Source organism: Limanda limanda, chromosome 7 (assembly GCF_963576545.1).
Source record: "Limanda limanda chromosome 7, fLimLim1.1, whole genome shotgun sequence".
Taxonomy (NCBI): Eukaryota; Metazoa; Chordata; class Actinopteri; order Pleuronectiformes; family Pleuronectidae; genus Limanda; species Limanda limanda.
In genome coordinates, this window is record NC_083642.1 from 5,774,493 (window position 1) to 5,801,877 (window position 27,385).

Below are 27,385 nucleotides of genomic sequence, written 5' to 3' on the forward strand. Positions count from 1 at the left end.
GAGGCAGTATTTATCAATTGTCACAGGGACTGTATCACAGGGAGATCCAACACCAGCCGAGCAGGAGAAACTTGTCACCCAGACTAAAGCTGATTCACCATCACCCTCCCTCAGTTTGTCTGACTCTCTAATTCAGTCACTGTCTATCTCTGGGCCTCTGTTGACCCCGAGCCCCCCCCCCCCCCCCCACCCTCCCTGTCCTTTAACCTCTCACCAGGTTGTAATACACCCTGCTCAGGTACTCGCTGTTTGTTTAAACCACAGCCAGACGAGAATTATCTCCACGACAAGATCTGCAAACATCCTCTCGTGTAAATAGCCCGGAGGAGAAAACTTTTACTGAGGCAGAGATTGAACTCAGAGATAAATCATTGTGGACATGAACAACAAGTACATTACAGTTTACATGTAACTTAATAGTTCTGATGACATTTTTACATTTTATTCCACTTTACCACTTCCCCCTACTCCTTTTTAGGGGAAACAAACTGTCAACAGTTACTTTACAGACTTTACCTTGCAGTTACCTTACAGATATATGGTGCATTATTTTTAAGAGACACAGCGAAGCATTATTTAGACAACACTGCATAGTAGTTGGTAGTTCTATTGCCACCACTATGGAGAAACAGTCAATAACACAACGCAGACTGGTCCAGGGTTCATCGTAGATCAAGATGATGACCCAAAATCAGTAGAAGAAAAGAACAGGACAGAGGATTAACATGGAGTCTCTCGATTAGAGAGCTGTGTAGGGAAAGAGCCTCGTGATTAGCAACCGGTCTGAGAGCTTGAGGCCACGACGCTGGTGGAGATGACAGAGAAGACATAGGTCACATGGATTTAAAAGCTCTTCAGTTACAACGATCAGGAAAGAAATCGATAGCTGGATGGTGGAGAGGTGGAGCCTCAGAGTGAGGATGAGATGACACTGGCTGACAGGCGACAATCAAAAAGATCCCATGATTCCTTGAAAAGGAATTCTCCAATGATATATTTGTGATATGCTTAAATTTTAGAAACACAGAAGTGGTATAGTGTATAATAACTTAATTAATTTGTAACTTTTAATACTTTAAGCATACTTGATTAAAAATCTGTGGGTATTTTTACTTCAGCAAGAAGTCTGGTGTCTGATTAACTCCTCTCCCTCGTCAACACAGTTTTCTCTGGCTGAGCAATACAAGCCAAGACTCACGTTTTCTCTTTGTGAACGGACAGATTTCACTTATGGGATGGAAACAACCTCGTATTTGGACACAGAGCTTAGTCGGACGCAGGTGTGAGTGTAAATGCTGCCACCAGGCCTCAGCTTTTAATATGAAGAGTCTTATTTTTGAATGTGGGATGTTTCTGTGTGAGACGACCCTCGCTGTGGCCCCCCAGGACAGGAGATGTCCACCTCCCGGTGAAAGGAAAGTGCTCAGTGGGGGACTGGGAGCGTAATTACAGTGGTTTTGCCTCATTAGGACTGGGGGGTGGGGGTGACCCTGCCTACAGGTCTGAACCACCCGGGTCTTGCTGGCGCTGAGAAATGATCTGTTCACAGTGTGTGTTTGTGTGTGTGTGTGTGCGCGCGTGCAGTTTTTTCTAATATTTAAAAAATATAGTGAAACATAAATTTATAATGATATGTGTAATGTGAGATTATTATTATGGATTCATTAATGTTAAACAAATCTAAGTCATTTTCAGGACTCTTCGGGGACGCCCCAACATAAATCTGACAGTTATGACCACTTGATCAGTGAAGAACATAATTAGCAGAATCATCTATAATAAAATGTTTAGGTGCTGCCTTGTGAAGTAGCATGAAATAAAAATACTGGTCTTCGAAGAAAAAATGCAGCAATTTCATATTTGGTCACAGTTCGACCAGAATCTGACTTTTGGATGTTTTACTTCACTGTGAAATATATATTTTGATATTATACCAAAGAAAAAAAACAGCATTAAAAATTCACAAGAAGTTGAAAACACGTTAGAAGAAGCTGCAGAAAGAAGAAAACGTGTTTGATAGAAAGATACTGCGCTTTCCCTTTAGATGGACCAAACATAGACTGAAGTTTATCTCATGTTTCCTAGATTTTATGAAATGTCTCTGATAATTATTAACATCCAGATCTATTAAACTGTTTCACGAAGAGCCTTCCAAATTAATTTCTTTCTTCGAACAAGGATCTTAAAATGCATCAAAAAATCCTTTAAAAAGTACCAAAGACTTGAGTAAAAGTCCCTCTACCCCCAAACTGTATAGAAGAATCCCATTGGCAGCCGTCTGAACAGTTTGTAACGAAAAAAACAAACTGAAGATTTGTGTGTAGAACCAAACCTTTCACAATAAGAGAAGTGCTGACATGTTTCCTCCCCTGGGGGGTGCATGTGGTGGAGCCCTGCAGCTCCTCCTGTCCAGGCCTCAGACACAACACGAGACCAAATGATGAAATGAAATGAAATGAAATAGCTTGCCAAGGCCTCGGCCGTTCAGCACACGCACACAAATAGACCCACACGTGCACTCAGTTTGTCTTTATTTGACAGAGTGTTGGGTTGTTTGTCATTCAGTTAGGGGAGTGGGGGGAGTTTGGAGTGGGGGGGTTGTGTCCGGCGTAGCGTTGTTGGAGTCAGGATGGAGAGGATGAGGACGGGGCATCCCACTCACCCTCTGCACGGCCGGAGACACTGCTGAGCTGCTGTCATGGCAACAGCAGCCACCACCGGCATGGGCCTACAATGCACAGGCCAGGAGGAGTCACACACACACACACACACAGGCTGCAGGCACTCACAGACACACACAGACACACACAGACACACACAGGCTGCAGGCACTCACAGACACACACAAAGCAGGACACCACTCGGCCACAGAAAAACACATTGGGAGTAAATACAGATCCTTAATATGTGCAGATGCATCTTCATAAAACAAAACACAGTTGGGTTGGTCAATACAAATTTTATTGGATTTAACTTTTCTTATCTCTTAACATGAAAGTGATGGAACAGAAACAATCACATTGTTCTTTGCCCCAAAATGCAGTTTATATGATTTTGATTACTTGTGACTGACCTTTATATTTAGTTTCCCTAAAAATAAACTTCCTTTGTCCAAGTAAAACCTTTATGGTCTATTTGCCAAACTATCTTTTATCCACATTTGCATTAAGACAATAAAGTTTCACAATCTTTGGAGGTGACTTGACTTAAGCACACAAATCCAAGCTGTATATGAATAACTGGAGTCTAAATATAAATATTAAATGAGGCTAATTTCTCTTTATCACCCTTTTTAATATATATATTTAATTTTCTACAGTCCATCTGTATATGCAACCCTTTTTTTTTTTCAGTCTTCCTGAGCAAATCACCAATACATTCTACATTTGCCATCTCTCCTTTCATTTTAAAAACCTCTGGCTCTGCTGCAGATGGATCAGTTTCCAGTGAAATGCAGATGTGAGTGTGTTTAACGGGATAGAAGGATCCCAGGGAGCCAGCGGCGCAGATCCCATTCAAACAGGTGTGAGGAGCAGGACGGATCCCAGGTGGCGCATGTTGGATCGGATACGTGGCCAAACAGGAGCACATAGATAGCATCTTTTTTTTTTTTTTTTTCGGTTGTTAAGGGGATGTGAAACCCAGCAATCCGAAAATAGTGCCGGCTGTTAGAAAAGTAGGTCGATATAGGAAGTGAAAGCGACGTTTGTCATCACGCTTTTTTGTCTGTGTTCTTTGTTGTTAAAGCGAGGGTCTGTGGGTTTCTCTCTGCCTTCCCGTCGCTGGAGAGGCTTTTACGCACAGGTGGGAGAGACCCGCTCAGCATAGGACAGCCCCCCTCTCTCGGCTCCTCACTGGAGGATGTGAGGAAGTGACATTTTTTCACCGCTGCGGGTCGGGACAGCACTGCTCCTCCTCTGCAAACAGGTGTGCTGCTGTCCGGGTCACTTCTGCTGCCGGGGAACCACCGGGAGGCTGCGCCGTCCCCATCCAGAAACCACCACCCACCAAGCCTCCAGCAGGACGCGGGACAGAGAGGGGGACCAGAGGAGGACACAGAAACCGACCCGTTCAAGTGCGTTTCTTTATTAGCCAGGGCTCTCTCTCTCACACACACACACACACACATAGAGAAAGAGAGAGAGAGAGAGGGAGAGAGAGAGAGAGGGGGAGCGATGGCAACGAAAAAGGCGTGCGTGGATGCGCCCAAGAGGAGCCGGAGTCCGGTCGTGCTGGAGGCGGAGATGTTCAGTGAATTTCAGGACTGGTGTCTCCGGACTTATGGGGACTCCGGGAAAACAAAGACCGTCACCCGGCGAAAATACAACAAAATCATGCAGACACTGTTGCAGAGCGACGAGTCGGACGGCGTGTACGTGGACAACAGCCACATCAACGCCAAATTCAAATTCTGGGTGAAGTCGAAAGGATTTCAGGTCGGGACCAACGTCCTGGGAGAGCACAACAAGAAAGGGACGCCAGGGAAACCCGTCCTATATGTGCCGGTCAAGTCAACGGTAAAGTGTGTGTGTGTGTGTGCATGTGTGTCCCTCTATGTGTGTGTGTGTGTGTGCAGGAGATGTCCCGTTGCCGCCTGTATAAGTTGTCATTATTTCCGGCTCTACACACACGCACACTCACACATGCGCCTGTCATGTGAATTAAAAAGACAAACTTGTGGTGTTTTATCGTCCCGGCTCGCCCGGTAAAGATTCACTTTGTCCACATCCCAACCAGAACAGCCCCTGTACGTCTCATCCCTTGCTGCCATAGCAACGCCGGGTGCCTCCTGGCTAATCGCAAATCGTAAAAAAAGGCAGATATAAAGGGGCTGTAGCATCGCATGTGTCCCCGGTGAGGATGAAGTCCTGTCCCGGTGTGAAGAATGTAGATAACTGGAGTGTTATTTTTGTGTGTTTGAACCACTGTGCCATTTATAGGGGGCTCGTGTCGTCCGGTGGGGTGATGCTGTGTGTGTATATGTGTGTGTGTGTGTGTGTGTGTGTGTGTGTGTGTGTGTGTGTGTGTGTGTGTGTGTGTGTGTGTGTGTGCGTGTGGATGCAACGGCATGTCTGTGCATGGGTCGGGTATGTCAGGGTACAGCCTCCAGTCCGGTGTGCCCTCCTAAGAGAGAAAGGGAAAGGGACGAAGCACCCGGCACCATATGACAGATCCAACATTTCTGAACATCATCAGCAGCTTGTGGTTGTCAGTGATCCGCTCCCCCCCCCCCCCACCCCCCTTCTCACTGTCCCATCCAACCCGAGCAGAACGAACCGTGTCCGTGCAACATTTATTATCTATTCCTTTTTGACGAATAGCAAATATGCGGTTTCTAAATAACCCCTAAACAGCCCATGATGGGGTTTCTTTTCCTCGGAGGGATGTGAGTGTTTGCGGCGCACTTCTCATTGTCCTGGGCAGGATGCGGATCGCAGGCACTCGTTGCTCTGGCAACACCTGTGTGGTCCAGGATGGTCTCTGCTGCATCCCCAGCCTTTTGTGTGCGTCCCCACATGAATATACCCTGCGAGATGCATGTTTTATTCCAACAGAAAAACGTTTAGATTTTTGTCAACTCTTATTTAAAAGAAAAAAGAATAGTAATTTCTGCATGTGATATATAGATTTCTGCTGCATCCCCAGCCTTTTTTATGTGCGTCCCCACATGAGATATGCATGTTTTATTCTAAGAGAAAACACGTTTAGATTTTTGTCAACTCTTATTTAAAAAAAAAAAAAAGAGGAAATAGTCATTCCTGCATGTGATGTATAGAGGGAGGCGGCTGTGCGTAATTGGAGAGACCACGTGAGGGGCTGTGGAAACAAAAGGGGTTTTGCTCGGGACCGATGTCGACACACGCCCCGGAGTGAGAGCTCTCACTCTTCACCTGCACATGTCTGCGGGTTAATGCGTGCATGTGAGCGTGCACGAGCATAGGGGGGGCTGCAGGTGCACGGAGGGTTAAACCGCACGCTCCTCTTTTGTAAGGGGGGGGGGGGGCGGGGGGATCAGGCAGTGGCCCGGCGGCTCTCTCTCCGCGCCCATGTCTGTGGATGGTGATGTTGGGGCCTGCTGTGCCAGCGAGGAGACAACCACCATTTTAAAACAAGCGTCTCCAGGGAACGATGCCCCCACCCCACATGCACACACACACACACACACACACACACACACACACACACACACACACACACACACACACACACACACACACACAGACACACACCTGACCTGCTGGGACACAGTCTCTCTGGACCACAAAGAGCAAAAACACATTTTCTGTGAGCAAACTGCAGGAGATATTGGCACCGATCACAGACTAAAGCCTTTGATTTCAGATGAATAGCACGGAGCCCTCCACAGGTGTTAAACCTGTGTGAGAGAGTATTTAGATTTAGGCCAAATGCCTTTACTAAATCCTGTAATCTCTCCTCAATATTATGTTTCCCTCTGGGCAGGAGGGCAGGTGCGACCTGTGTCCGCAGGTGCAGGCGGTGACTGAAATGTGTTGGTGATTAGCTTTTGTCTGTGGTTCTTGTCATTTCTTGTTCTTATCAATTCTTGGACGTCCTCTTGTGAAATTTATTACACCTAGATAAAGCAAATGCATTATATATAATAATAATTACTGTCTGGTTATAAATCCTTCATTCATGGAGGTTCAAATGTTCTGTGAATTGTTTTAGAGGCTCAGATTCTGGCCCATGGACATTTTAGGCGATATAAAAACGAGTTTGACATAAGCGTAGAACCACCTGTTAATTTAACAAACAACAATTCAACAGCACCACGAACTGGAGCCTCTTAAAATGATCGTATTGTTTAATGGAGACATTTTCAAGTAGAGGGTCGCTCATTAGAGCTCATACCTCCGCCAAGGCCCCATAGTCCACCACTGAAACCACATATACATTAACTAGATCCACACCAAATTGCTCATAGATATCAAACCCCTATATATGTTTGTTTTTTTCAACAAGATCCATGAGTTATCCGTCCTATTGAAGCCCAACTCTTTGCTTTACATTATCTGCACAGAAATCCACTTGTAGATGTCAATGCCCAAACTATGTCAGATTTTTCCCATCATGATCCATGAATTATTTACTGGAAAATTGGTGAAAATGTCAAAAAATCTCTCACAGCGTTAACATGTTTGGGTTCTGTCCCCATTTGCGCCCAAATTGTGTCTTGGCCCATGTCTCATCCTTCCATCAAGTTTCATGGAAATCCGTTCTCTAGTTTTGGCTTAAACCTTCTAACAAACATATCTTTCAAAAAAACTGAACTGTACAAAAATCATGAAGGTAAGATTTATTGTTGGATGTTCTTGGAGCTAGGTGTACCTAATAAACTGGGTGGGTTTGGCAGGTCGGCCCTATATCTCCGCGAGGCCCATCTCACATCTGCTGAGCTGAGATCTTTCTCTGAGGTTAAATCTCACTGGAGAGGCAGAGAAAGGCTGAGAAAGTGTGGCTGACGGAGAGAACATGCTTTGTAGCTAATATCGTGAGGCGGGGGGGGGGGGGTAGCCTCCCCTTGACTCAGCTCCACTAGGGAAATTTAAACAACAAACAAAACATCAGCCAACACAAGCAGCTTCTAATGATGACTCAGACGCCACAAATCAACCAATTTATACGCATGTGACTGGATTAGAAAGCATGATTTTATTGGATTCAGCGGTTGCGTTTTATAAATAGGCCGTCCTGGGCCGGTGGAAAAGTGACGCGCACTCAAACAGACGTCTAAACACACAGACACACACACACACAATGGTCACTGCCTCCTCCTACGGCTGCAGGGCCGGGGGCGTGTCTCTGGAGCTGGAGCATTGGAAGCCCCCGCTGCAGCTGCTCCCAGGGTGTGCCAAGTTTCTGTACGGGGGCAGGCCCGGGTGGGGGTAGGGATGGATGGTGGCTGATGTGCAGACAGAGAAGGTCTCTTCTGTGTGTCAGCGAAGCAGACAAGGAGGCTTCAGTTGTGTGGCAGGACAGAGGGAGCGGGCACAGCAGCACAGGCTCAGTGCCGATGCCTCTTTTCAAGCCGTGCACAGAATGATTTCCTTTCTGTGTCGTCTCGCTCCGTCTCCGTCCCTCCTTCCCCATCGTCGTCTCGCCCTCTTTCCCGCACGACTCAGGGCCCTCGCCGTGCTCAGAGAATCCAGCCGCCCTGAGTGAGGAGATGCAACCTCGTTTAGCTCTCATTATGTCCTGATTAGAGGACGCCACAGAGGAGGAGGGGGGACAGGACCAGAAACAGACACAGAGATGCACCACAGAATCGTGCACCACACAAGCACGAGCACTTCCCTCCGAGACAGAGAGAGTCAGAGTGCAGCCAGTTTCAAAAGAGATGCTTAAACTGAACATTTTCAAATACTGCGTGCTGTTGCTTTTAGTTGCCATGCCAACCGATATCTGTAAATATCTCTGTACATTTATCTCAACTAGGTTTGGGTGGACATGCTCTCACACACACACACAATCATACAATGTATAGACATGTTAGAAACACACACACACACACCGATAATGTTTATGTGCACACATTATGTTTCCATGAATTATGAAGCCACACATCAGCTTGTGTCAACCTTTATCACCTAACTTGTACAATTAGTCCAAAACAGCCAGAGAAGTGTCCTAAAGCTGAGGAGATTAAATTAATTGGATAGGAGGGCTGCACCTTACAACTGTCGATTGATTAATCTGTCAAATAAAATGCCAGCAAACAATGAAAATGTCCATCACAGTTTCTCAGGACTCGACCGGCCGTCCAGTCAAGAATTTTTATAGACTAGGCGCCTAAGAAAAGATGAACTGTTACCGTCTGAGATGGTATTGAACAAGATAGATTACGTGTTAAAAAATGACAAAAGATTATTTTCTGATCAGTTTTTTGTCCAAATTTATCATTTTCTCAACAATAATTTAAACATTCTCGGTTCCAGCCTCTCAGATATGATGATTTAGCAGTTTTTCTTTGTCTTCTCAAGATGTGGATTGAAATTTAAATACGTCATTTGGATTTGAGTTAAATTTGAGCATTTTTACCGAATATTTTCCGGAATTTTATAAACAAAGGGAGAAATTCATTAATCAGGAAATAATTGGCAAATTAATTGAAGGATTTGAAGCCTTTAAGTGACAGGACAGATTTGGCCACAGAAAGAGGTTTTTCAGTGTTAGCTTTAGAGGATTCAATAATATTATCCATGTAGAAATTAAAGCTCTTTCTTGGGACGTCCTCTTCTCATGTAGAAATCATACACCCCCTACTAATCTGCATTTTGGAAAATGGGCCCTAAATGTCATTTCTTGCCTCGCCCTTGACTAGGAAGAGGAACATCATCATTATTATCTGATTAATTAGTCCACATTTCCCCTGAGAGCTCATCTTTTGTGGAGGGGCCACAGAGTCAAAAGAATACGATCCCCTATTATCCAACAGCATTTGCATTAATGCCAATTTCTGCATAGTGAATCTCCAGTGCTTTTGTCAGTCCCTTTTTTTTTGTTTCGTCTCCCTCTCTCTCTCTCTCTCTGGCTCTGCTTATTAGAGGCAACACATGGGTTTGTGCTCACGGGTTCAAACAGCAAACCATCACCGCCCCGGACAGGAAACCACCGGCCACTCCTCATCACCTCCGTCACCAGAGCGACGGAGAAATGACCTGATCATATGTGATGCCGAGTGACTTGGTTTCCTCAGGGTTTAAAAAAAAAAAATCTGAGATCCTAAAGGTGGAGACGTGTTGACTTGAGTGTGCAGGACATTTCTTTGTTAGACGAGACAATAACTGAGATTCACAGCGAAAATTAGTTTATGCCAATATGCGTTCATTTCAGATGTGGGGTGACGAAATCCATGTGTTGCACACGTATGTGGTAGTTTGGACGAGGATGTGTGCTGGTACAAAGAGGGGGTTGCTGATCGCATGCTCTGTGTTTCCTCCCTTCAGCACCCTCTCTGTTGCCATGGAGAGACCGTTCTTTGCTTTCCCATAGGAGGAGAAATTAACACCATTTTTAACTGGCCCGGGGGCCTCCCCCCTGTGTGGGAGATAGTCTGAGTTCTGCTCCACACGTGCACACACACACACACACACACACACACACACACACACACACACACACACACACACACACACACACACACACACACACACACACACACACACACACACACACACACACACACACACACACATACAGAAAGAGAGAGAGAGAGAGAGGGAGTCTTTAAAAAGGCAATAATCATCCTACCACACCGCTACTGTCACTTTTAATACCTTTGCAAGGCCAACATTTTACAAACTGGGAAGACGTGATAATAGCCCAAAATTGACAAAATGGACCCTGGGACGTGATGATGTATGTGCAAGTCATTAACATACCACTTTAGTCAGTGACTGGAACGTCAACAGTGTCAGTCTGCCGGGCCGGTGGGACCGTCTGTGTCTCCGGCTCGCTGGGATATTGTGGATGTCACACACTCTATCAAATAGTGTTCATCACAGGGGCAGCAGATAGAGAAGCACTCGCACACACACACACAGACGTCGGACAGAGGGCCAGAGCTAGGTGCACCTAATGTGGATTTAATGATCGGGCTTTATATATATCGAGGCGGAGAAGAAAAGATGACGGTGAAAGGACAAGGAAATAGAAGTGGACGGGTGTCGCAGAACAAAAAAAGGCCTCTTTTAATCACAGTTTTTTAAATCTTCAGTATGAGCCTTCTGCATTGTCGTCCCCCTTGGTGCACAGACACACACACACACACACACACACACATGCACACACCACACACATGCACACACACACAAGGCTTGTCCTATTTATGTGTCCATTAGCTAGCTGATAGATTTACGGGGCGAAGATGGGGCTTTAAAAGATGACCTGTTGTCACATCTGCAGTGAGATAATCTGAGTCATGAGTAGTGTTGACACAGCCATCTTGGCACACACATGCACACACACACACACACACACACACACACACACACACACACACACACACACACACACAGACACACACAGAAAGCACCTAGGTTTGATTGTACAAGTTCAGACCCACGTTGACCTTATATATGTTTTAGATTTTGCACGCCTCACTCGTGTTTATTTGTTCACCCATGGATCTAATTTCTTCTGTGATGCGTCTCTGCCTCTGTCTTCCCCGGCCTGTCTTTGTGACCCAGCTGCTTCCCGTGAACCCCCCACCCATCCCCTCATCTTTCTCTCTCTCTCTTTCTCCTCCTCTTCTTCCTCCTGACCTGCCTGTGTGCAGGACGGCTCCTCTCTCCCCTTTAGCGACTCCCTGAGTGTGTGTGTGTGTCTGTGTGTGTGTGTGTGTGTCTGTGTGTGTGTCTGTGTGTGACTGCCAGCGGGGGTGGGGGCAGTCGACTCAACCCCTCCAGTCTCCTAGCAACAGAGCGGTTTGGTGCGGGACAGGGAGCGCGCGCAGAGGGGATGGGGGCTGGTTGTACAGTGGCTGGGGAGAGCAAAGTCCTACAGGATTAGAAAGATGGAGAGAAGGAGAAAAGGAGGAGATGGAGGGCGAGAGTTTTTTGCAGTGTTGTTGGCGATTAGTGATGCTGACATGTCTCCTTTGCTCTTTAAAACGCTATGCTGCTGATGAGACCGAATATCAACAGCACTATTCAACAGCTGTTCTCCTCCGAGATGCTTCATCTACAAACTCCGCCCGGTAGACATGTGCCGCACTTAAACACACATGCACACACAAACACACAGCGCGTTGTGTTTCGAGGTGAATGTTTAACTCCCCGTCGGCTCGTGTTTGGAAACTAGAGCTTATCTTTGCAGGGGAGCCCGAGGAGGCCTTTAGGTAGCAGGGCTGATGTGCTGGCTAATGGAAGCAACACAGTCACGCTCTGCAGGGTGTGAAAAGTCCAGTATGCAGGGTTTAGAGGAACCTATTATGGAATATGATATTTATAATTACGTTTTTCTTAGGCGTGTAATCAGCTGAAACCAAGAGTCGTTTGTGACCTTTTTTAATTTCATTAGGATCGTTTCCTCTTCCACAGAATCCATGTTTCTACACAACAAATAAACCAAACACTGGATGCAGAGGAGGGGGGGGCACATTTCCTGAAGGCCACTATAGATTCTCCTACATGAATAAATGGATTGTGAGACAAAAGGTGTTCAGTGAGATGCAATAAGCAACTTCATTATGTCACTAGATCGACGGCACTAAACCTTTAACCTACAACCTGAGGAGCAGCAGCATATTGCAAAGCAAATAGCGTGGATCAAAGTTCACCCAATACAAACTCCACATAAAGCCACGCTGAGATTTGCTTCATCACAGGAAGTGAACGTTTTTATTTGCTCTTAATTTTCATTATTTAGCGATCGCTTTAAAATAAAAGGTCTAAAATCGTAAAATGACACATAATCATTAAATTATGTTTGTTTATTGATGTCAAATTCAGTTTTAAATTAGATTTGACAATAAAAAAATCAAATCTTCACATTTGTGGAGCCTTAATCATAAATTCTTTGGGATGTTCATTTGAGATTCGACTTAAATGGTGTAAAAAAGTAGAGGTGCCGAAAGTTATCTTCTTTTGATAATTCATTTGAGTAGATTTACTTCCAGTTTATCTAATGGGATGATTCACTCCTTCACATCACTATAAATTTTAAATATTTGCAAGTTAAAATGCAAACAAACTGAAACATCCCGTCATCTTGAATAAAAATGGGGACGTTTCTGAACAATGCTGCAAACATTTTGGATAATGTAAGTACACAAGTCAACAAAGTATAAAACATAGGTACATTTTAGACATTTCAAATGAGGATTGTTACATATTATATTTTTTAAAGGACTTTTACTTTATTAGATTTAAGAGTGTGTTGTAGTCCGTGAATGTTGTTGAGTCCCCTGCAGCAGATTTGTGATATTGAGCTGCGTAAATAAATAAAAATCGATTTGAAGGGACATTTTTCCTGAGGTTTTTTAGACCAAACGCTCTATCAATTAATAGAGAAAATGATTTAAAGTTGCTGTCCTGCTCAAAAACATTACAAGTTATGATTCTGGCAGAATTATCCAAGCTTGTATCGCAATGTATACGTTTGATTTTCTGAGGCGGTGGGATTCCAGGTCAGAGAAAACATCCCCAGCAGGATTCCCGGTGTGTGTTGGAGGTTTTGTTGGGGTAGAATTCAGCGGAGGATGCAGCAGCCGTGTGGGTGCACTGCACACCCCACAGTTGTATGAGATTATCTAAATCCAGTGTGAATGGACCTGACACCATTGTCCCAAGCAGCAGCGGTGGCGGTGGTGGCGGCGGCGGCGGTGGTGATGTCACCCGGGGAATGATGATGATACTGCGATAGATTACAGCTGTGATGATGAGGTGGAGGATCGCTATTATTTCATTTATTCTCATTACATTTAGCCCATGTTGACAGGGGAGAGTGGCTGGAGAGAGGGAGGGAGAGAAGGGGAGAGAGAGAGAGAGAGAGAGAGGGCCGGATTAAAACAAACCCGCTCTGTGAGCTGGTTTTAGTTGCCATGGCAACGATCATTACCTCGCACTTGGGAGAGCAGGAGCAAGGAGAAGGAAGAGGAGGAGGGGGGGAGAGAAAGAAAGAAAGAAGGGACGGAGGAAGGGGATGGAGACATGGAGGCATGAGAGAGGAGCAATTGGGGGACAAAAATGAAATGTCAGATCTCAGGAACTGTGCAAAAATGTCAAGGAGGGAAGAGGGAAACAAGTGGGATTCCTCGATGCCAGGGGGACAACTTTTTGAACTCGGGACCCTCCTCTCACTCAAACAGGGAAAGATCACCTAGAACCCAATCTCTGGGAAAATGTTAGAGCGTGTCTCATATTTCGAGCTGCACTCCAATAAAAACCTTATTAAGAGATCAAATCCATTTCTCCTGTTACATGCTTACTGGGGCATTTTCTGTCAAAACATGTCAGCGGGTGCAGGGGGGAGTTACTTGGAGAAAGAGGCGATGTTAGAAAGGAGAGGGAAGCCCCTTGTGGTGCAGTGGATGGAGGCTGTTGTCCTGGCGATCCCACTTCTATGGTGTGTCACATGACCCTTTGCCCAGCACACCTGCCCGAGAGGAATCAGCGGTAGTTTCTATGGTGACAGGGTCAGCAATACGGGAGGCAGAGCGACTGCCAGAGGTGGTGGTAGGAGGGACTGTTGCTCTGGTACAGTGTCGTTGATGTTATTTTTAAACATGGCAGACATTAGGAGATGGTTTGCCGACCCAGCTGAGGGCCGAGACCATTCCACTTCTAATTTATAAAAACTGAACGGCAGCAGGACAGAACAAGTAGTTTCATGTATGTTTCAGAGCTGGTGAGGACACCTTGTGCTTTGACTTTCTGTGACCACATGACCCCATGACTCATTTGGCTTAAAGATCCAGCTCACATCACACGCATGCAGGAATCTGTGTTTGCACATGTTATATCAGACACTGTAGATAATACACACACAGTCAGTTCTGTAATCCTGAGGTGGGACATAGAGCTAAACTCATACCCTTTGTCCTGTTTCAGTGTTCGGACGGTAATTCAGCCCAAGACAACTCCTCCCTGAAGCGTGTGGCTGTGGTTGAAGACTTCTTTGACATCATCTATGCCATGCATGTGGAGATGGGTGCTGACCCTGGCCGAGCACCCAAACACGCGGGCCAGAAGAAGACCTACAAAGCGGTGAGTAAACACAAGCAGGGAGCTCCCAGTGTGGCTCCTCGCTGACAGTGATGCTAACAGAAAACAAATTCTATTCCCTCCTGTTCCTGCCTCTGTCCACATCAACACCACATGGAGCAGCTAGTGGGGGGAAAAGTGGCAAAAGCAAGGCAGGTGGATGTTGTGCACATACAAACCCCTCAGGTGCTGGAGGAGGAGGAGGAGGAAGAGGAAGAGGAAGAGGAGGAGGAGAAAGCTGCACATGAAAAACTTAAAGCTCCCGAAAGATTTTTTTGTTTTACAAGGTCTTTGTCAGGAAAAGATGGATGAGAATAAAAAGCAGGCTACACTTCACTGATGTACTGTACATAACATTAAAACTGGTCCATGTAAACTGGAAGATCCTGGAGTGTCACAGTAGATCAGTAGCAACGTCCAATTAATACAAGCTCTCGACCAATCACAAGTCAGTGTCAGCTGTCAATCATAATGTTTCACCCAATTTTTATAGCATCAAATTACTAATTAAAACCATATAAACACATTAAAATACATTTAACATGTTCTTTGACTTTTTAGTTTGGTTCATCTCACAACCACTTACATTAAAGAGGTGGAATTTATTACCTATACTGCAGCCGGCCACCAGATGGCGATTCAGAATCCATCTCATCTATATGTACAGTCTATGAATAGCAGACATTATGTATATGACATTTACCTAATGATCAGCAGAAACATAATTGAGGGAAATTGCAGATTTAATTTTTCTAAAGAACTCTCCTTTTCTGAGGTTTTAAAGAATCCCAGTTATTTGAAAACATTTGAACCGACGTAAAATCCTGGGTCCCAAACCTGAAAGCAACTTTGTAAAATACATATTAGCTCTGAGGACATTATGTTTAGATTTTAGCATCAAAACTTGGGAACAACCAAGCGGCTCTACCAGGAAAACAAAGCACTTAAACCACAGATTTAGATTTAAGTCACACTATCGATATTTCTTGAGGAAACACAGTCAGTTAATGATGCAAACCGAGGTGTGGTCTCGGGTCGGGTGGGGTGTCCTGACAAACTGAGAGGCTTTGTCTATGTTGGGTGGCAGGGTTGGGGGGGGTTTAGCAGGACGTCGGTACGCCTCCTCTCCTCCCTCCCCCCCACAATTGAAAAAAATAGTCATAGAGCCAATTCCTCCTGCCCTGTAGAGAGGTCCTGTCACGTCTCATAGTGTGTACCCTTTTGAGGAGGCAGCATCACTGGGGCAGGGCATAATATGGAACTGTCACTGTGGCCTTCTGGGAGGTGCACGCTCCTCTGGGTGGCCTTTCCCTCTCAGCTGCCTCAAGGGGCCGTGAGGGGTGGGGGCAAAGGGGATGGGGGAGCTGTGGCTGTGGCTGTGGCAGTGGCAGTGGCGGTGGTGGGCCGGTGGGGGTGGGCACCCCTGCTGCCTCTCCATGGTCACGTGAAGGTCGCATTTTACAGGGAAACGCCAGAGGGGGTGAGGATGGGAGGGTGGCATATCATCGGAGACAAACAGAGAAGGAAGGCTGAGCATGAGAGAGAGAGAGAGAGAGAGAGGGAGAGAGGGAGAAAGAGGTGTAGATATGAGTCAACGGCACCTGGGAGAGCAGGGAGGGGAAATGAAAAGGGAAAAGATGAACACCACTTGTGTTCTAAAGCAACAAAGCAGAAATGTGCAGAGGTCTGGAACTACAATGAGGCCATCCCGAAGCATGAGCGCTCGCCCACAGGGAGGATTCCTCCTCATGCCACGTCAAGACAACACAAAACCACTGACCCCTGACCTTCACACGTAAATGTGGCACAATGAATAAAAACCCCCCCACCTGCACACAGTTTGAGCTCGGCCACAGCCTGAGCCATGTTTTATTTTGCCGTAACTCGGTGTCATGTGCTCGCTCTCCCCTGGCACAGATCGCAGAGACCTACGCCTTCCTGCCCAGAGAGGCGGTGACTCGGTTCCTAATGAGCTGTGGAGAGTGTCAGAAGAGGATGCACATCAACCCCAGCACTGCAGAGTTCAAAGGTAACGGCACACACATCTGACCTGTGGATATCCAGCTCGCTCCGCAGACATCATTAACCGACGTGCTATTTTTGAGATCAACCTTTAAGAGCAGCCGGCGCGCTCAGATGCGTTTGACACACTGACACGGAAAAGGGTTAATTACTGTGTTGCATGCTGAGATTTAATAAGCCAATCAGTCTTTTAATTCTTTATTCTTTATTGTAAATTATTACAAGATTCATAGAGATGCTAGAGATGTTCTGTTTGTTGGCACCTGCTCAACAAACATGGTAAATTCTCCCGGAGACATTATTAATTGTGAGCTTATTTCACTTTGAAGAGTTTCTGAATCAAGTCGTCATTAATAAACCATATTGTGTGTATCCATCACCGACATGATGTAACAAAGACTCAAGAGGACCAGGATCTCTGGGACTGTACAGAGTCGCTGTATATGATCACCGAGTCCCTCTAGTGCCCGGTGTGGAGACTGCAGTCAGCTCCACAACCACATTGTTCAAATCCATGTGTGTTCCCACCTGGATTTCAACCTTTTTGCAGGATGTTGCAGCAAAGTCTGCATCGCTCAAAGGGTTTGTTCACGCCAATAGATCAGGATTTCCTCACAGACGTGTTCAGTAAAGAGGGAGAAACCCAAAAAAGAACGTCTCCAGGATGATTCCAAATCCTTTTACTGTAAAGAATTATTAGAGAGCAGAGATTTTAAAACTGGGAGAACTGGTGGACAGGTGCATGATGCTGGTATATCAGAACATGACACATTTGTTGATTTGATGTGACTCACACTGATCGCATTATTGTGAATATGACGCCAATTAATCTGTTTATAAATCACAGAAACTGCAGAACTTGCTTGAGAGTCCTTCATATGTTTTTCTCAGTTTTCAAGGATTCCAGTGATACGTGAGTGCACAACCATGTGTGCACTGCCAACAGGGATTGATAATAGCTCATTAAGAATCATTGTAATGGTGCTAATTAAGGGTTTGGAAGTGAGGGGGAGGGGGGCGGCACAGGTGGGGTCAACCGTGTAGCGAAACCTGTACAGTTTAATACTGTGTAAATTTCCCTGCCATAACCATAAAGATATGTTAATTATCGATGTTCAGTTGATATGAGTTGTGTGTGATGAAACAGTTAGTTTTTGAAGATTTGCTTCTGGTGTATAATGTGAAAAAAGTAAATTTTTTCTAACAAATTTAAAAATATAGTCATCAAATAATCACAGAATCTAATCTGGTTGAGTGTAAACTACAGATATAACATTAAACATTTATATAATTATCAGTTGTATCAGTTTTTAACATTACATTGGGTTTATACTCTGTTTATAACTTTACAAATGTTTGTTCGCTGTTAAAATCTCCTCGTAGGTTTTGTTCTAATTCCAAGTACAAGCCCTGCATTGAAGTATAAGCAACACATTATATTTGAAATATGAAAGTTAAATCTTCCAATTATGAATTATGGCCCTCAGCAGTGTTTCAGTATAACATTAATGATTCATTAATATTGACGATGCAATTTATAAGTGTTAATAGTTGGTCATTGTGGAGCTAGCTTGCACTATCCTGCATATTAGTATACAATATAGTGTCAGATAAATGAGTGAAAGGTAAATATTTCTCTGGAATGTGATTGTATTCATAATCTCTGTGGATTTTTCTGTGCTTTTCTTTTTGTTAGAAAATGACAGACCCGCCTCCCTGGTCCCGGACCTCATTGATTACAACATGCCTCTTACTGCCACCTACCTGAAACAAATGAAACTGCAGTGCATGACTGCCAATGAAAGGGTAAGTGTCTTCATTCTACGAGTGGACAATGAATGTTTGTGAAGAATGAGCGTAAAGACAAAGTGTCCTGATGGAGTCATTTGAAGAATCTGCTAACGCCAGACCAACTTGTTGTTTGGTCAAGAAATGAGCCGTTCAAGATTCAAGATAAAGCGATCGCAATAATCAACCATCAACCATCACAGTATTACACCTAAGAAGAAAATAAACAAAACAAACAACCCTCTCCCCCCAGAAAAGTTTAATCTATATATTTGGTTGCCTTTGGGTTTTCTAATCACCTGTAGTTATTTATTATAAAGTTTAAGGTTAAACTATCAATTATAAAGCCTCAATTACATTACTTTGCTGCAATATAAATTATTCGAGACAATTTATTTATATTTAAAGGTGATATGTTGGTATTGAAAATGTAAGGCTCCCTAGTGTCAGTACCACATAGGCCACTTGACTCCTCCACAGTTAATCTCTCCTTATTCACTATGACTGTGTTTGCTGCACAAGTCTTCTGCTCATTGTCCTCTGAGTTCTGTCCTTGAGGCTCCAGGGAGCGTGGCCCTGTCCTTAACTTTTTGTTAACTAGTCCTCCTGCCGGGTGGGAGGAGATCAGTGTCAGATGTGGATTAGTGAAGCTTCGGTAGATGTAGTGACGTCACGTGTGAGACCACTCCCATGTATAGCTGTGACACAAACACTCACAAGCCCCTGTCACTAAAGTGCAGGGAGCGCCGCTCGATGATGAGAATGTAGCCCTCGCTGACGCATAATTAGGATTATCCGGAACAATGACCCAGGCTGTGATTCGTGGGTGAGTACAAATTAACAAATGCTCCTCAGACTGTTGGTCGCGTCTGAGTGTGTCTCTGTGTGTGTCTCTCTGTGTGTGTCTCTGTGTGTGTGTGTGTGTGCAGGCTGAGAATGAAAGTACCAATAATTTAATAATGAACCGTGGGCTCTGGTTAGTTTAACGTTGTCGTGATTTGTTCCATATCTGAGCTGCTCTGTGTTCCAGCTCAAAGCAGCAGTTGGTTCCACAGTGTCACACGTTCGCTCTGTTTACAAAAAATAATATTTGTGAGTGAGTATCTGTTCTTGTGCAGCGACTACAACTCTGTTTGCATATCGTTTTGCAGAACTTAAGTGTTTGTGGAAGTCGACGATCAACTTGATCTTCTCTAAAGTCAATTTTTTAAGAAAGTGGGCGATAAAATCCTGTTTCAGATTTGTTTTCTTATGTTATTATGACCCTGTGGTTGGTTTCAGGCCTTGATGTAGAAACATCACCACGACTGGAATAAAACTAATGATCCTTAGTGCGTAATGTATCACACATTATTTCTCATTTAGTCAACAAATGATTTACTGATATTTGTGATATCTGCTTATCGTCTTAATAGTGAGACACTAAAGTTGATTTTATTCTTTGCTTTATTCTTTGCAAACCGTTCTGTGTAATGATGTAGGCCTCAGTTTTAAAACTATATCCTCCTATTGCATCTATAGCATGAATTATTTGTCTTCCTGAAGTGTAGACATTTCCACCTACTTGCAAACTGTAATTAGACACACACTCACATGTGTGTGTCTCTCTCTCTCTCCCTCTTTAATGCAACATGGCTCACTTGGTACCTAATAGAGCTGTCACTGAGCATTTTGGTCCTCCTCAAACCCCTTACAGAGGGACGGAAGCCTATTCCCAGGAGTTTAGGCCTATTTGTGTGCTCGTGTGTGGAGGAATGAGATGTAATTCTGCTCTGCTCCGTCACATACTCGCAGTCTTGCCTCCTGTGACTAAGATGCCAGCTGACACATGACGGCGTGCGACACAGAGGCCAAAGAGAAGTCGCCATACATGTTAGCTTAACGTATACAGCGGGTCTCTGTGAAGCTTAACACGGCCTCTGAATAGTTTGTGAGATTATTCCGCTCTCCTCTGCTAATCCTAACCACCGTGGTTCACCCATATTTGTGTTACTCTACAGTAAGCATCTTTAGGGTCTGTTATAAACAGCAGTGCTCCGAGAAACGTCCGACTTAACAGGGAGGCTGCTGCCAGAGTTCAGCAAGTTTTATTAAGAGACATATAAAAAAAAATACTGCAAAGAAATTTCAATATGTAGACATATATAAGGACAAATCCATGAATTTCAAACAAAATCTAAAATTTTACATTTTAAATTTTTCAACCATCACAATAGGAACTCGAATGACACTTACTGGAGAGCAAACTTCTTCCAAGGATAAATTTCACACACTAATAGATTGTAGTTCCCTAAATTTGCCTGATTTCTCATCAAGATCCATGAACTCTCATCTGGGAAATGTAAATCCTTATCTTGCAATGCTAAAGAAAGTGAAGACAATTCCTGCTTCCAACCCCTGATCCAGATATGCACCAAACCTTGATGATTCTTTCCTGAATCCTACCACATCCTTCCTTGTAGTGGTTCTCTGTTTACTTTTCTTTGTGTCCTGCCAAAGCAACCAACAAACAAAGGGACAGGGGTGAACACATAACCCCCTTATTGGAGGCAACTATTCCAGAGTACATAAGAGTGTGTCAGTGTTGTTTCAAAACAGACTTCAACACCTTAAGAGAAAAGAGAATCAATGAGACAAGAAGAAAGTGTCAGTATGTGTTTCTCTAAATGAGAAAGTTGGAAGTTAAAACATGTCGGTACCGTCCCGCGGCTCATTCAGTTCCTCCTCTGCTTCCGTCTCTCTTCAGGACGACAGCTCGGTGAGCAGCGAGGACATGAACGGCACTGAGCCCACCTGGGTCCCAGCGGAGCAGCCCCCCGTGCCTGAGCCCAGTCCACCCAACGGGGAACGAGTCGGCAACCCAACGGCCGCCATTAAAGAGGAGGATGGTAAGACCGCGGCTGCGATGTGGCACAATCTTTATTGTTTTTTTATTTCCTCTACATCTGGAACCTGAAGGTATCCTCGTTAAAACAGGTACAACCCGGGGCAGTAAACAGCTTGCCTTGTTCTTAGTGGACTAATCCAAATAAATCCACTCTTACAGGGGGTGGGACACCAACCGCAGCCCCAATCCTTTGTGCACCCCTCTCTCTCAGGGTGCTGGGCTTAGAGAAGTAGGACAAAGGCCGATATTAACCTTCACAGATTACACACCACGATGGAAAAGACGGAAAATGGGGCAAATCGTTAAAAGAGAATTACTGTGTTTCCGTGAATGGAGGTGTGCGCGTGACACACGTAGAAATGATCATGTGAAATCAGCGCTCGGCCATAAACTGGGTTAAAAAGCTATAATTTGCACAGACCGACCGGGGAGTGACGGCTCCCTTCCCCCCATCCGTCCCTCCGCACCCCCCATTTCTTTCTCCGTTTGCCGGTATAACTCCTCAGATTCTCCTCTTTTTCACCATAACTTTTATTTATCCTGACAGTTGACCCCAATACCCACTTCCGTTACATTTCCATAAAGCACAACACGAGGCGCTAAGTTTCCTCCCCCCGTGGGAACACACCCCCTCAGTCACCACCCAGGATAGAGATAGTACCATTTGTAGTAAACAAACGCACATTAATGCTAAATGCTGCTGATGACCAACATCCACTCAGCTCATCCGGTATATCTGCGTCTCCCCCCCCCCCCGTCCTCCTGTTCCCTCCCCTCTGCCAGATGACGACTCCTCGGAGAGCGGCAGTGCCAACGGGCTGCCGGCCCTGACCTCCCCGGAGGTGCTGGCTGCGGGTGGGAACCCCCCAGATGGTGGGGCCCCTTATGGGGAGGTGACGGAGAACGGTCTGAGCGCTCCCCTGGACTTCAGCACCACCTCGTCCTCGTCCTCCTCGGAGGATCAGCAGCCGGTCAACCTGAGCGACAGCCTGCTGCCGGTGGGCTGCTCGCCGTCAGACCCCACCAGGAAGTACCCCGTCAAAACAGAGTACACCAACAAGGTGAGTGCACCAACTCCATCTGATAAGAGATGATCCCAAATACACAGATTTTGTTCTTGCTTGTCTAGCAGCAAATCGTCTCTATAATCTATAATAATGATATTTATGTTTGGTGTTTCCAGTCTCCTCCGTACAGCTCAGGAAGTTATGACTCCGTGAAGACTGAGCTGAGCATGAGTGCCGAGGACTTGACCTCTGGCCGGGCGCAGATAATCGATGACGACGACGATGATCACGACGACCACGATGACAGCGACAAGATTAATGATGCTGAGGGGATGGACCCCGAGAGACTTAAAGCCTTCAATGTAAGTATCCTGTCTGACTGATGTAGTGTAATCACATTTATACACAGTGACTACAACAAAGTGCTTTTATTATATCTGTGGCTCTGCCCTCTTCTTGGATTTTCATGTGCTGTTATTATGTGTAGATATTATTCATTTAAATAGAAAGAAACTCACATCCAAACTCAGTTTCGTCCAAAATTCAGTTTATTCTGTGAAAACCAATATTTATTCAGTCTAATGGAAATAAAGGAGCATGTGATTTAAAAAATGCAGCCATGAGTGAATAAGCAGGGAGTAGAAATATGGTCCTGCGTATGAGCAGTGACTCCATTTTCACGGCTCCTGTTTCCACCACCTCCCCCTCCCTCTTTATCCTCTCTACCTCTAATGCGCCCCCCATCCCCTGCCTTCCCTTTCCTCTCTTTTGTTTTCAACTCTCACACCCCTCTCCCTCTCCCCACCCTGCACCCCCACTCCCATTTTTTCTGCTCTACATCCTCTCCTCTTCCCCCTGTCCCCTCCCCTCCCCCCCTGCTCTCTCTGCCTCTGTCAGATGTTTGTGCGTCTGTTCGTGGACGAGAATCTGGACCGCATGGTGCCCATCTCCAAACAGCCCAAGGAGAAGATCCAGGCCATCATCGAGTCCTGTAGCCGACAGTTCCCCGAGTTCCAGGAGCGCTCCCGCAAGCGCATCCGCACCTACCTCAAATCCTGTCGCCGAATGAAAAAAGGCGGTTTTGAGGTACAGATTCTCCCCCCCACACACATCTAAAATATTGTCTGTATGAATACAACACACCATCTTAAATCAGTGATTTATTAATAACAAGCAAAAATCCATTTGCCTCCTGCTTCCAGATCCGACCAACACCTCCTCACCTCACCTCTGCCATGGCTGAGAACATCCTCGCGGCCGCCTGTGACAGCGAAACCCGGAACGCTGCCAAGAGGATGCGGCTCGATGTCTACCAGTCGTCGGTAAATGTCTTGGCAGTTGGTTGTTTGTGAATCTGCCCAGCAGGGAACTTGAGGAATGCACTGGAACGGCCATGGATCATTAAAAGCATAACTTCAACCCCCCCCAGCTCCGAGCCCAACTCCGCCCAGTTTAATAATTTTTGAAAAATGCTAAAAGAAAGTGGGCAGGGAGCTGGGAGAGGGGGGATGGAAATGTGAGTTGCTCAGTTGTGTTCTCAGACCAGAGAGAAAACTGGAGCAACACAGAATCACAAGGCCCCTCTGCCAGGGAGCTGTTTGGAGGTGGAGCTCTCTAGAATCCCCTGAAGCCGTCATTAGTGTGGTGGAGCACCATCGTGGTCCTGAGCCGTATCAAGCTGACCCGCCTGGCCTCAGTCCCAGAGAAGCCCAGAGATGGAGATCTCAGAGCCGAGGTCGTGATCTGTGAAAATATAGTGATTGCAAACGTTGCTATCGAGGGACTGTCCTGCTATCGGCGGCATTTTCTGAGCCATATGAAGGTCTGAGGGAAAAGATTGAGTCTAGTGTCCGCATTGGCAAATGGCAAAGTGAAAATACAAATAGAGTGGCAGCGGAAAAGATAGGGGGATTATATAAAAATCAAGTTTCACAGACTCTTTGTACGGGACAGAAGGATTTTTAAAACAGTAGATGGCAGGTTGAGCCAAAGATAACGCCCACCTCGACATGTTTAAGAAAGTTATTTAAAATCCTGGATTTGCCCATTTATCTGGATCCAGTTGTTTCTTGGGTTATCCTCCACCCCTCCATCAAATTTCATGGAAATTAGCTTTGTAGTTTTTGCGTAATCGTGCTGACAAACAAACACAGTTGGAAACTCAACCTCCTAGACGGAGATAATAACCAGCAAGAAATGTCAACACCAGCATTGTTGTGTACTTCGTATCATTCGGTTTGCAACTGCACAACATAAACCTCAACATTCTGCTCAGCACTCAAACCATTTCCTGTCTCGTAGGATGAGCCAGCCTCCGGTGACAAGTCCAACTCCAGGGACTCGGCCCCCGCGGCCCCGACAGCATTTTCCATTTCCAGCGCAGCCTTCGCCCAGGACCAGCTCTACACCAACGGAGGCCTCAACTACAACCTGCGAGGATACGGGACGGTCGGCAGCAACCAGCAGAACTCTGGAGCTGCACAGACCAACGGTGAGGAGCTTGTTCACGTCCAGCTCGACCAGATAATGCTCTTTAGAAAGACGTTTGCACAAAAAACAGAAAACCTGTTGAGCTATACGGCCTGAAACTAATCTTCTACATTTCTGAAACACTATACGAACAAGTAAGCTCTATTTTTCAGGGTATTTAGTCATTTCATAGTATTATATTTTAATTAAAAGATATTTAACTTGGTGAAGATGCCTTCTGGCCCCATGTCATGGTCTCTAATGTTTCTGCTGTACTGTTCGGTATAGCTGCCTGAAGACAAGCACTGAATTCTGGATGATTGCAGGAGATTAGGAGCATGTTAGATCTTGTCCTGAGGAATCGCAAGGAGTGAAACGGCGTGTTGATGACGATTCTAACACGCTACAGATGCAAAAACTAAAAGAATACAAATATCTCTGAATGAGAAAGAGTAGACACGTGTAAGATGCTGACGAACATGTTAACTTGGAAACTAGATTCCAGAGCTTTTGGTGATGAGGGCTGAAGTCAGTGTCAATGTTCTGCAGTGTTCTTGTCTGAAAACAGCTCTGTGTCCACAGGTCCCACAGATCTGAGTATGAAGTCCGTCGGCCCAAACTCTTCCTCCAGCTCCAACAGTCACGGTCAGGGCGGTGGCGGCGGCGGCGCCTCGGCCCAGCTCAGCCCCCCCGAGGTCACGGCGGTGAGGCAGCTCATCGCCGGCTACCGGGAGTCCGCGGCCTTCCTCCTCCGCTCGGCAGACGAGCTGGAAAACCTGATCCTGCAGCAGAACTGAGTAACGAGCCAAACCGTGCCAAGACCCCCCCCCCCCCCCCCCGCCCACCGCCTGTCCATCTCCGCCGCGCTGAGTCTCACATGTTTGGGCAGACTTTCATATACAAAGACACAAATGTAGACGAGTGATGCCGCAGCACACGGTGGGTCCCGTAGGTTCGGCACCTTTACTTCTCTCCCACGCGTCTCTGTATCTGGACAGGCCGGAACATATCACAGGCTGAAAAAATGTTTATTTATGCATTTGGTTCACTTTGACCTTAGTGCCCTCTTATCTGTAGCCATCCATCCCATTCAGTTCCTTTTACCACCTCAACCTCCATTTGTCTCAGGAAGCGATGATCTATGTGAAAAAAAAATGACAAAAAATCTGCGTTGGTACACAGTGAGTACCAGAGGTGTTAAACTAGCTGTGACCATGACGCCACATTGGCTCGTTTGTGTAGATTTTTTTGAAATGAATAGTTAAATATCAGTGAGTTAGTGTCGGTACTTTGTCTCTATTTTTACACGGAAGTAACCTATGCTGTGCAGTGGCATGATTTGATCGGTTCGAGTCTTTTTTCTTAACGATAGCAACACAAATTCATCTTTGTTTCGCTTGGTTGAAGTCCGTAGATTAATCGCTGCTAAATCCACTGACCTGTGAACCTCAACAGCTTCTGTACGACGTGCAAAAAAAAAGAAAAAAAAAAAGGAAAGAAACGAAAGAACCTGAAAGTTTTGACCAACAAATCAGTCGAGTGGTTCGGTCGAATCTTTACCTCGGTCCTGCTCGTGGTCACCGAGCGGCAAAGACTCATCACCCGACCCGACTCCATTTGCAGTGATTTTATGATAAATATTTCTATGGCAGACAATTTCTCTGAGCTCAACAGGCAGGAGGCCTTTGAGACGCCTTGGTATGCAAATTGAGGTCACGGACACCTGTCAGGGACAAAGAGGAGAATGAACATATCGTTTAGACTCTTGGTTTATAACCAGTGCTTCGGGAAAAAAGTGGAGAAAGGTGCAATATTGAGGGTAATCAGTGATGGTGTGCTTACTGAAAAGACTGTCAGAGTCGCTGAGGCGCTTTTTTTTGTACGAGGGGAGAACTCCACCACGGCCCCCCCCCCCGCCTGCTGCAACGTTGTTAAAGTAAAAGAGAAAAGAGAAACGGTATCCCATGCAGCATTGTAGCCACTTTCAATGTTGTTGTTTGTCGTGAAACGCCGATTGTTTATCGCCGACCTCGTTACTGAGGCACTTTCATGTGTTGGGATCAATCCTCCGTAGAAGTGATGAAAAGAAAAACGGGACCTGGCAGAAAAATTAGACTTGATGTTGCACGTCTTTATTTATTTGTTTTACTTTCACGTGATTCGGGTTGGGGGTTGTTTTTTTCTGTGTGAAGGAAAAATCGTTCTGTGGGTGTTTTCAAGTTAAAAGTGCACATAGAGCTCACACTGCTACTGACAGTCAGATGAAGGCAGTGGTAAAAGACGCCATAACGACCATATGGCTGTTCCGGGTGCAGTGAGAGAGAGAGAGTGTGTGTGTGTGTGTGTGTGTGTGTGTGTGTGTGTGTGTGTGTGTGTGTGGGCTGCTCAGACAAAAGAAACTCCTCCGTCCGTCCGTCTGCATCATCCCCTCTGACCTCAGCTGTTTCAAACCCATCTCCTCAGTTCTCATCGATACTGAAAAAACT

At 45.5% G+C, this 27,385-nt stretch overlaps 1 protein-coding gene across 1 annotated transcript; it reads left to right on the plus strand.

Moving 5' to 3' along the window:
* Positions 1-4,175: 4,175 nt before the first annotated feature.
* On the plus strand, positions 4,176-25,696 carry nol4la (nucleolar protein 4-like a). The gene is made up of 11 exons (XM_061075382.1): positions 4,176-4,517; positions 14,574-14,729; positions 16,644-16,755; positions 18,445-18,554; positions 21,283-21,424; positions 22,207-22,484; positions 22,607-22,792; positions 23,328-23,516; positions 23,633-23,752; positions 24,732-24,921; positions 25,482-25,696. The coding sequence occupies exons 1-11, from the start codon at positions 4,176-4,178 to the stop codon at positions 25,694-25,696; spliced, it is 2,040 nt and encodes a 679-aa protein (XP_060931365.1).
* The last annotated feature ends 1,689 nt before the right edge of the window (positions 25,697-27,385 follow it).